We start from the raw sequence: 12,136 nt of genomic DNA, 5'->3' as shown, positions 1-12,136 counted from the left end.
ACCAACTGAGCTACCCAGCCAGGGCATAAGATGTATTATTCTCTGTACCACTGTTCGGTTTCTTGGGAGGAGGCTGAGAGTAGGAGGATGGTGGGGCTGGAGTATATCCTTTGGGCTCAGGCTGGAAGCTTTCTCTCTGAATTTGTTAAGACTATGGTGCCTGGGGCTGATTCAGCCAGCTAGGAACATTGAGTTGTTCTAGAGAGGAAGTTTTCAGATTTCAAATAATTTCCCCCAATTCAGGTTCAATCAGCCACTTTGACAAGAAATGAAATTAGCATGATCCCCTGTGGTTCATGACCCTTAGGCTCTGTGGGTTAGCAAATTTTTACTATGTATATTCATCTCCACTCTATAGCTTGCCTTTAAACCTCATTCCTCCCTTGTTAAAAAGCTGTCAGAATACTGGAAAAAAAAGGCATGGCAGGGTGACTTTATAGTTCAACGGCATCTTCTTCAATCTAGCTGCTTCAGCTGAAGTGGAGGTAAAACTCTCCAAGTGACTGTTTCTGTCCTCCCCAGCCCTCTCACTGACATCAGCCCTGGGTTCTAGTACCAGGTGGATTTTATTTGATGGGCTCTTCAGAATCTCTTCCAACTGCAACATTGCTCCATGCCCTAAGACTGGAGAGCTTAGGGTTAGTCCAAATGTGTCACTTCAGCTGACACGCTTCATATTTTGTACAAAATCAGAGCCTTAGCATCAGTGGATTCTATTTTTATGCTTTTGTTCATTTCCTGTGTATTTTGTCTACCATTTGTTTAAAGAAGAAATAAACTGGAAAATTATTGGAAAGTCCTTTTGAGTACCAGTTTATAGGAGGAATTTCTTTTAAAAATCATCATTATTTGCCTTCTAACATGTTAAGCTCTGACAAATTCACACATTTGAGCACTTATGTGTAAGATGCTAGTATACAAGTTTTGAAAAGTCATTTTCTGTCCTGAATGATATTATAGTTAGTTTGGGGAAGCAGATAAGTATACCAATGATCACAAAAGAGTAGCTCTTCAACTTAAAAACATTCAATATAGGGCCTTGGCCAGTAGAGCATTGATCTGGCGTGTGGATGTTCCAGGTTTGGTTCCTGGTCAGGGCACACAGGAGAAGCGCCCATCTGCTTCTCCACCCCTTCCCCTCTCTCTTCTATCTCTCTTCCCCTTCTGCAGCCAAGGCTCTACTGGAGCAAGTTGACCTGGGTGCTGAGAATGGCTCCATGGCCTCTGCTTCAGGCACTAGAATGGCTCTGGTTGCAATAGAGCAAAGGCCCCAGATGGGCAGAGCATTGCCCCCTGGTGGGCATGCTGGGTGGATCCTGGTTGGGCACATGCAGGAGTTTGTCTGCCTCCCTGCTTCTCACTTAAGAAAAAAAAAAAACATACCACCTTTCAATATAGGAAATTTCAGTTATTGGCCAAAGCAAAAACACATCAAACTCTGTCCGTCAATAACAGTATCACTTTGGATGCAGCAGAAAGGACGAATGCACTGCCTGTTGGTAGCCAGCATGGTGGCTGGTAGAGGGTGCTAGGGGAATAGAGGAGAAACATCTAAACCTGGCCTATTCCTCTCTGACCACCCAGAAAGTTCTGACAAGTGATGCATGTGTAAGAACAACTTAACAAAGAAGTTGGACTAAGGATTTTCCTTAAGACCTAAATAAAGAACGACAGATATATAATGATGAGGACACTCTTGGCGATGCTAAATCTATTTCAATAGTTCTTCTGTTGTTTCAGAGGCCACTCATCAGCCACTAACCACTAAGAAGCCAATTCATAAAGAACCCGAGTCAGATAGTAGTTGACACAGGATATCTAACTTTTCAGAGAAACATGATTTCAAGTCTGGTTTCCTCTGGCTCTGACTAGGAGGATGACAGGCGGGCCTATGGGATCCACAGTGCTCCTGAATACTCTCTAGAAGACCATAGGTGAAAAATCATTCAATATCCTTCACATCTTGGTGTGTAATAAAGCAGATGTGGTGGCACTGATTACGGAAAATAATCTGTAGTCAGATTTATTTATTAGAATGCTGGTAGTTGACTGTCCTATTATCAAATAAAACATTTCTCAAGGGATATGACAGTTTGCTGCAGCTAGTAGTAGGTGAGTCACATACCTGTATTTTGACCACATGCTCTTCTTGATCATACAAAAATGATTTCCTAGCTTCATACTCTTTCCTAAGGAGGGGTCCTGAGCTTGTGGCTTGAAAGCGAAGAAGAAAATCTTCAGGAGCAGACCACATCTTCTCAGAAATGTAATCTGCTGTGACTTCCTGTACAATGTCCTGGCAAGAGACATTTCTTATGGTTATACTTCACACAGCCAGTGAAAGAAGCACATAGAATAGCTTCTAAAAATTTCATGTTTCAGAAAATGATATGGATAGCTCTTTCTGGCTTGGTTTAAAAAACAGATTTGGCCAAAGCCAAGGGATGAACTGGCTTAGCTTCCTTCTAGTGACATGATTTTGGAATTGTCTAAACGTTGTATTGAGTTGGTATGAGAACGTGGTTGAATGACTGCAGGGTTTGGAGGTGGAGATATACAGATGATGCTGGCCCTTCCCAGGCATGAGGCCTGGGCTCCGCAGAGTATAAAAGGGACAAGGATATTACAGTAAGAGTATGTATCACCTCCTCTCTCCCTTGAGCTTCCAGGAAAAGACAGCCCACGAGGTCCTCGGGTCTTTATGCTGCCTCTCTTGTCCAGGACAGAGAAGGCAGCCTCTACAATGATCTGAAGAAAACTTAAATTTGGGGAAAAATAAAAGACTTGTGGCAGAAGGTTAGAGGCAGGGGGAAGGAAGACAAAGCCCCGTCATGGGCAGATTGGGAAAACCTAGATGAACGAGAAAAAAGGAAGAAGGGGGATTGTGAGAAGTCTTTATGTGGATTGTAAACTGGCCTTACTTTTTTATGTTTTTTGAGAGATGCAACCAAAGCTGGACTCACTGCTATGGCTGATGCCTCTTATTCTGTGCTACTGAAACCAATGGATAGTTAATTAAAAAAAATAAAAGATGCATGAAAGTAAAATCATATAAAAGATGAATAATTATTCATCTTTTATCAAAAATATCTTTGTAAGAAGACATATGCGTACATTCACTGATTAAAATCAGTAATTTTAGATTGTTTAGAAGAAAAAATTTATTTTAGTTTTTAGGTCCTCTACTTTGTAATAATCTTAACAGACTGATGCTCAATTTCACAAAATTATACTTAGGGCATTTCTGGATGCCACATACACAGTTTTTGGCTCTGAATTTTAATCCTTCGATGCTTCTTCTTCACAGTTTGATAAATCTTCTCAATTATAGCATATAGTTTTTTACTATTGCCCATAATTTCATTTTTCAACAAAGCACTAGTAATTCATTGCCACAATGCCATTTTCCCATAAATTGTAGAAACTTTGAACATTTGAAATTAGTTAACAAACTATGTTCTCTACTATCTTCTTGTCAGTCAGGATTTCTGGTGGCCTGATCCGTCCCAGGCCACAGTTGTTTCTCTGAGTTTTAGTAAATAACGTACTGGTGATTCTGTCCATAATACTGCTGTCCTGCAATATCTCTGATGCTGGTGACTTTGAACAATCCTGTAAGCTCACATTTGTGAGTTCTACTTATTTTTTTTTCCAAAATGAAACTCAATTATTCTCAGCATTTTTTTTCTTTAAATATACTACAAACAGCAATTGGATCAAACAGCAATTTTCACATTTTTAGATCCAATTTTTGGTCTCAAGTCCAAAGTAATCTTGGTGAACATTCCTTCAAGAGTGTTTCCCTCTGGGAAGCATTACTCACTTTTTAAAGGATCTACATATCTGTGTGGTAGGCTGATAGGGCAAAGAAATAAGACATTGAATACTCACAACTAAGAAATTATCAGTAATTGAGCTTTTGTGTTAAGAAACACCTGAAGATTGATTTCTTATAAGCTGCAACAGCTTTCTCCCCCTGCTCTGTTTGGTGTTGTTATGCTAATATACAATAAATTCTAAAAGTTAGTAATCACAGAGCCAGGTCCAACTCTAGCTCATGAAGACTTTGCTCCAATATAGCCTTCAAAGAAATCAATTAATTCCTCCCATCGCTTTGATGAATCAAAAAAAAAAATCACAATTATCTTTATAATACAGTTTTTCATCAAACACCAGCCTCCTACCTCAATTTCTTTTCCTGTGAGCCATGATTCTTTATGCAAGCAAGATTCAGGTGTGACCCAGGAACTCTCTTTTGAATCAACATTGTAGTAGTAATCATATTTCTCCTGCAGGGTGAGTTTGAGCCATGGACCTTCAGCAGACACTAAAGAAAACAGGTGTGTTACATTCTAGGGAGGAACACTGAACACTTCAACATTAATGTAGTTTCTTCAATGTGCAAAATAATCTAATGACAATGTTTTTCACCAAGCATTCAGATAGTCTAAGTTAATGAATACTATGTATTCAATGGCAATCCTTTGCCGAGCCAAAGATGGGAGGAGCAGAGACTGATGTCTAATGCTAGCTTTGGTTTCAAAGCTTTTCATAAGGATAATAGGAGTTGCAAAGGCCAGCAAGAAGGACAAGCAAACAAGGAATGTATGTTCCAGGAAGGTAAATGTGAACAGTAACACCACAGTAGACAGAGGAGACTGATGAGCAAGAATCCTCTTGGCTTAGAAAACCTTCCCACAACTATTCTGAGAAATGACCTACAAGGACTATGACCCATTATTTAAGGAGGGCCAATAATCTGCATTAAACCAAAGCAGAAGTGACACCTTTGTTGATAACTTTATCCAAAGTACAAAATGGCCTATGCAAACATTAACATCACCAAATAGGGAAAAGGAAAATTCTGGTTTTTCTGACTCATCTTATACTACAGAACCACACAAAATGAGAAAAATATTAGAAGGACTATGGGGGTAGGAGCATGCTAGAAATATAATCTACAGCACTCATGGCTTAAAATGATTAAGAAGAATATTTTCTTTTCACCAATCCATGGGCTACATTTACTATTTAGAAATTCGTTTAGCCTGACCAGGTGGTGGCACAGTGGATAGAGAGTTGGAATGGGAAGCAGAGGACCCAGGTTCAAAACCCTGAGGTCGCCTGCTTGGGCATGGGCTTATCAGCTTAAGCGTGGGTTGCTGGCTTGACTGTGGGAACATAGACCTGACCTCATGGTCACTGGCTTGAAGACCAAGGTTTCTGGCTTGAGCAAGGGGTCACTTGCTCTGCTGTAGCCCCCTGGTCAAGGCACATATGAGAAAGCAACCAATGAACAACAAAGGTGCTGCAGCAAAGAATTGATGCTTCTCATCTCTCTCCCTTCCTGTCTGTCTGTCCCTCTCTCTGACTCTGTCAAAAAAAAATCTGTTTATTTTATTGAACTGTTGTGTTTCCTGTCCTAGACCAGAGAACTAAAAACAACAATCAAAAAAAAAAAAAAAAAAAAAAGCTTGATCTAGACCAAGCTAAGCCAAATGCTGCTAAGTGTTCATTAGACTAATTGCCTTTATAAGCAAATCAAAGTTCAAGTGAATTTTCACAGATAATATTTAAATGGATTCAAGGAGTGACGTCACGGAAATGGCGCCGTGAGAAGCGCGTCTGACAGCTCTCCCCTAAATCACAACAAATTTATCAACTAGAAACAGAAAAATTTATCCTCGGAGCATTCCGGAGTTCCACACAAACTGAAAGCAAAAGGACTGTTATCACTTGAATCTGAGAGACGAGGGTGTGGAGGAAGCTACCACAGCGACGCTCATTCAAGCCGCCAGGGAGTGCGCCTGCGTGCTATCAATAAGACTACCCTCAGATGCCGATAAGAAAGAGGAAATCGAATATTATGGATACAAAAGAAAGAGAGGTAACACAAATAGATGTGGAAAATCTATGGAGAAAAGACTTAACATATTGGAAGCCTTGGAGCTAAATGACAGAGAATTTAAAATAGAAATGTTAAAAATACTCAGAGATATACAAGAAAACACAGAAAGGCAATATAGGGAGATCAGAAAACAACTCAATGAACACAAAGAATATATTACCAAGGAAATTGAAACTATAAAAACAAATCAAACAGAAATGAAAAACTCAATTCACGAGCTGAAAAACGAGGTAACAAGCTTAGCTAACAGAACAGCCCAGATTGAAGATAGGATTAGTGAAATAGAAGACAAACAACTTGAGGCACAACAGAGAGAAGAAGAAAGAGACTCAAAAATAATAAAAAATGAGAAAGCCCTACAGGAATTGTCTGACTCCATCAGAAAGAATAACATAAGAATAATAGGTATATCAGAGGGAGAAGAGAAAGAAAATGGAATGGAGAATATACTCAAACAAATAATAGACGAGAACTTCCCAAGCCTGTGCAAGGAACTAAAGCCTCAAATTCAAGAAGCAAACAGAACACCAAGTTTTCTTAACCCCAACAAACCCACTCCAAGGCACATCATAATAAAGATGACACAAACCAATGACAAAGAAAAAATTCTCAAGGCAGCCAGGGAAAAGAAGAGTACAACATATAAAGGAAGGCCTATTAGATTATCATCAGATTTCTCAGCAGAAACTCTACAAGCTAGAAGAGAGTGGACCCCAAGATTTAAAGCCCTGAAAGAGAGGAACTTTCAGCCAAGAATACTATACCCATCAAAGCTATCCTTCAAGTATGAAGGAGATATAAAAACATTCACAAATACAGAAAAGATGAGAGAATTTATCAACAGAAAGCCCCCACTCCAGGAAATACTAAGGGGTGTTTTCCAACCAGATTCAAAGAACAAAAGAAAACAACACCACAAGTAACAGCTCCACCAAGAACACAATAAAACCAAACTTAAACTGTGACAACAAAGGAAAAAAAGGGGGGAGAGGATGGAGATTAACAGTAGCAAAGGACGATGAAGTGCAGAAATACTTATAAGATAGGGTACTACAATGAATATGGTAGGTACCCTTTTCATTACTTAATGGTAACCACCCTTAAAAAAACCACCACAAAAACACTTGACTTAAAAAAGGTAGCAACAGAGGAAAGAAGTATGGAACACAAACAAACAAAAACAAATGATAGAAAAACAAAAGAGAAGAATCAAACTAGATACAAAACTAACAGAAAGCAATTTATAAAATGGCAGTAGGGAACCCACAAGTGTCAATAATTACACTAAATGTAAATGGATTAAACTTACCAATAAAAAGACACAGAGTAGCAGAATGGATTAAAAAACAAAATCCAACTATATGCTGCCTACAAGAAACACATCTAAGCAACAAGGATAAAAACAAATTCAAAGTGAAAGGCTGGAAAACAATACTCCAAGCAAACAACACCCAAAAAAAAGCAGGTGTAGCAATACTCATATCTAATAATGCTGACTACAAGACAGAAAAAGCACTCAGAGACAAAAATGGTCATTTCATAATGATTAAGGGGAAGTTGAATCAAGAAGACATAACAATCCTTAATATATATGCACCAAACCAAGGAGCACCAAAATATATAAGACAGCTACTTATTGACCTTAAAACAAAAACTAACAAAAATACAATCATACTTGGAAACCTCAATACACCGCTGACGGCTCTAGATCGGTCATCCAAACAGAGAATCAATAAAGATATAGTGGCCTTAAACGAAATACTAGAACACCTGGATATGATAGACATCTACAGGACACTTCATCCCAAAGCGACAGAGTATACATTTTTCTCTAGTGTACATGGAACATTCTCAAGAATTGACCATATGTTGGGCCACAAAGACAATATCAGCAAATTTAGAAAAATTGAAATTGTACCAAGCATATTTTCTGATCATAAAGCCTTGAAACTAGAATTCAACTGCAAAAAAGAGGGGGAAAAACCCACAAAAATGTGGAAACTAAACAACATACTTCTAAAAAATGAATGGGTCAAAGAAGAAATAAGCACAGAAATCAAAAGATATATACAGACAAATGAAAATGAAAATACGACATATCAGAATCTCTGGGATGCAGCAAAAGCAGTAATAAGAGGAAAGTTCATATCACTTTAGGCCTATATGAACAAACAAGAGAGAGCCAAAGTAAACCACTTAACTTCACACCTTAAGGAACTAGAAAAAGAAGAACAAAGACAACCCAAAACCAGCCGAAGAAAGGAGATAATAAAAATCAGAGCAGAAATAAATGAAATAGAGAACAGAAAAACTATAGAAAAAATCAATAAAACAAGGAGCTGGTTCTTTGAAAAGATCAACAAAATTGACAAACCCTTGGCAAGACTCACCAAGGAAAAAAGACACAGGACTCAAATAAATAAAATCCAAAATGAAAGAGGAGAGATCACCACAGACATCATAGAAATACAAAGAATTATTGTAGAATACTATGAAAAATTATATGCCACCAAATACAACAACCTAGAAGAAATGGATAAATTCCTAGAATACAACCTTCCTAGACTGAGTCATGAAGAAGCAGAAAGCCTAAACAGACCAATCAGCAGGGAGGAAATAGAAAAAACTATTAAAAATCTCCCCAAAAATAAAAGTCCAGGCCCAGACGGTTATACTAGTGAATTCTATCAAACATTCAAAGAAGACTTGGTTCCTATTCTACTCAAAGTCTTCCAAAAAATTGAAGAAGAAGCAATACTTCCAAACACATTTTATGAGGCCAACATAACCCTCATACCAAAACCTGGCAAGGATGGCACAAAGAAAGAAAACTACAGACCAATATCTCTAATGAATACAGATGCTAAAATACTAAACAAAATACTGGCAAACCGAATACAACAACATATTAAAAAAATAATACATCATGATCAAGTGGGATTCATCCCAGAATCTCAAGGATGGTTCAACATACGCAAAACGGTTAACGTAATACACCATATCAACAAAACAAAGAACAAAAACCACATGATCTTATCAATAGATGCAGAAAAGGCTTTTGATAAAATCCAACACAATTTTATGTTTAAGACTCTCAACAAAATGGGTATAGAAGGAAAATATCTCAACATGATAAAGGCCATATATGATAAACCATCAGCCAACATCCTATTAAACGGCATAAAACTGAGGACTTTCTACCTTAAATCAGGAACAAGACAGGGTTGTCCACTCTCTCCACTCTTATTCAACGTGGTGCTAGAAGTTCTGGCCAGAGCAATCAGACAAGACAAAGAAATAAAAGGCATCCATATCGGAAAAGAAGAAGTAAAGCTATCACTTTTTGCTGATGATATGATCCTATACATCGAAAATCCGAAGGACTCCACAAAAAGATTATTAGAAACAATAAACCAATACAGTAAGGTCGCAGGATACAAAATTAACATACAAAAGTCCATAGCCTTTCTATATGCCAACAATGAAATATTAGAAAACGAACTCAAAAAAATAATCCCCTTCACGATTGCAACAAAAAAAATAAAATACCTAGGAATAAACATAACAAAGAACGTACAGGACCTATATAATGAAAATTACAAAGCATTGTTAAGGGAAATCGAAAAAGATACAATGAGATGGAAAAATATTCCTTGTTCTTGGATAGGAAGAATAAATATAATCAAAATGGCCATATTACCCAAAGCAATATACAAATTTAATGCAATTCCCATCAAAATCCCTATGAGATTTTTTAAAGAAATGGAACGAAAAATCATCAGATTTATATGGAACTATAAAAAACCCCGAATAGCCAAAACAATCCTAAGGAAAAAGAATGAAGCTGGGGGCATTACAATACCTGACTTTAAACTATATTATAGGGCCACGATAATCAAAACAGCATGGTATTGGCAAAAAAATAGACACTCAGACCAATGGAACAGAATAGAAAGCCCAGAAATAAAACCACATATATATGGTCAAATAATCTTTGATAAAGGGGCCAACAACACACAATGGAGAAAAGAAAGCCTCTTCAACAAATGGTGTTGGGAAAACTGGAAAGCCACATGCAAAAGAATGAAACTCGACTACAGCCTGTCCCCGTGTACTAAAATTAATTCAAAATGGATCAAAGACCTAAATATAAGACCTGAAACAATAAAGTACATAGAAGAAGACATAGGTACTAAAATCATGGACCTGGGTTTTAAAGAACATTTTATGAACTTGACTCCAATGGCAAGAGAAGTGAAGGCAAAGATAAATGAATGGGACTACATCAGAATTAAAAGTTTTTGCTCAGCAAGAGAAACTGATATCAAAATAAACAGACAGCCAACTATATGGGAACTGATATTTTCAAACGACAGCTCAGATAAGGGCCTAATATCCAAAATTTACTAAGAACTCATAAAACTCAACAACAAACAAACAAACAATCCAATAAAAAAATGGGAAGAGGACATGAACAGACACTTCTCCCAGGAAGAGATACAAATGGCCAACAGATATATGAAAAGATGCTCAGCTTCATTAGTTATTAGAGAAATGCAAATCAAAACTACAATGAGATACCACCTCACTCCTGTTAGATTAGCTATTATCAACAAGACGGGTAATAGCAAATGTTGGAGAGGCTGTGGAGAAAAAGGAACCCTCATTCACTGTTGGTGGGACTGTAAACTAGTACAACCATTATGGAGGAAAGTATGGTGGTTCCTCAAAAAACTGCAAATAGAACTACCTTATGACCCAGCAATCCCTCTACTGGGTATATACCCCAAAACCTCAGAAACATTGATACGTGAAGACACATGTAGCCCCATGTTCATTGCAGCACTGTTCACAGTGGCCAAGACATGGAAACAACCAAAAAGCCCTTCAATAGAAGACTGGATAAAGAAGATGTGGCACATATACACTATGGAATACTACTCAGCCATAAGAAATGATGACATCAGATCATTTACAGCAAAATGGTGGGATCTTGATAACATTATAAGGAGTGAAATAAGCAAATCAGAAAAAAACAAGAACTACATGATTCCATACATTGGTGGAACATAAAAATGAGACTAAGAGACATGGACAAGAGTGTGGTGGTTACCAAGGGTGGGGGGGGAGGGAGGACATGGGAGGGAGGGAGGGAGAGAGTTAGGGGGAGGGGGAGGGGCACAGAGAACTAGATGGAGGGTGACGGAGGACAATCTGACTTTGGGCGAGGGGTGTGCAACATAATTTGATGACAAAATAACCTAGACATGTTTTCTTTGAATATATGTACCCTGATTTATTAATGTCATCCCATTACCATTAATAAAAATTTATTTTAAAAAAAAAAACAAAACAAAACAAAAAAAAACAAATGATAAAAAAAAAATGGATTCAAGTAATTAAGCAGAAGTAACTTTAAGAGTCTTTATTATGTACTGATTATTTGGGATTTTTTTATTTTTTTTATTTTTTGATTATTTGGTTTAAGTGGCCCTCAACTGTCCTATTTTTCAATGCCCAGGAAGAGAGAAGTATCTCTTTTCAACTGGGCAGTCAGACAACTGTACACTGTTTAGAAGTGCTGGTGTTGTAGAAAAATATATTGTACAGTCAAATTAGGATGATCATGAGTAATCATTTTTTCAATTACCAATATTTGTCAGATTCATAAATGCTTAAAAAAAATAAACTTCCTTTTTAAGGCAACTCTCTTAGTAGGAAGGAAGGAAAAGGAAAGTGATAAAAAAAAACAGCCATATCTTCTTTTATTTGCATAAGAGCTGAGAAGTAAAAAGGTCTTAAGTTGGCATTAGAAGGCTCTATTTGGGCTGGGATCTCAGTGGATAACAGAAAAAGAGAATTGTCATCATTTTTCAAATCAAGTTTGAATTTACAGTCAGAGGAAAGGCTGAGGCAGATGTCTCCAGCCTAGGGCCCAAGTATTTCCCTGAAGAAAAGTAGTTGGTCTACTACTTACAGAAAAAACTAATTATGGACCTTTGAGTAAACCATATAAAAGAGAAAGATTCCAGGTAGTTATGTGGTAAGCATTCTAAAAGGAGGCGTACCTTCTAGATAGAATTACACCTATATATGAGAGCTAAACTGAGCTATAAAGGCTGGTGGTCCACCCAACCTTTGTCTGGAATAGACCCAGAGGTGAAAGAGATGAAAATCATCCTATCCACCTTCCCTCCCCACAAACAGTGTTCATAGATTTATTTGGGG

At 37.6% G+C, this 12,136-nt stretch overlaps 1 protein-coding gene across 2 annotated transcripts in view; it reads right to left on the bottom strand.

Moving 5' to 3' along the window:
• Positions 1-12,136, bottom strand: part of IQGAP2 (IQ motif containing GTPase activating protein 2) — a 449,634-nt gene that overhangs the window by 84,580 nt on the left and 352,918 nt on the right. For both annotated transcript variants that reach the window (XM_066273593.1, XM_066273594.1), the window contains exons 16-17: positions 4,185-4,327; positions 2,126-2,296 (exon numbers count right to left, since the gene is read on the bottom strand). In XM_066273593.1, coding sequence (XP_066129690.1) covers positions 2,126-2,296; positions 4,185-4,327 — 314 coding nt within the window. The remainder of the gene's footprint in view (positions 1-2,125; positions 2,297-4,184; positions 4,328-12,136) is intronic.

This window comes from Saccopteryx bilineata, chromosome 4 (assembly GCF_036850765.1).
Source record: "Saccopteryx bilineata isolate mSacBil1 chromosome 4, mSacBil1_pri_phased_curated, whole genome shotgun sequence".
Classification (NCBI taxonomy): Eukaryota; Metazoa; Chordata; class Mammalia; order Chiroptera; family Emballonuridae; genus Saccopteryx; species Saccopteryx bilineata.
The sequence above is the reverse complement of the archived record's forward strand: the minus strand, read 5'-3'. Positions and strand labels throughout refer to the sequence as shown.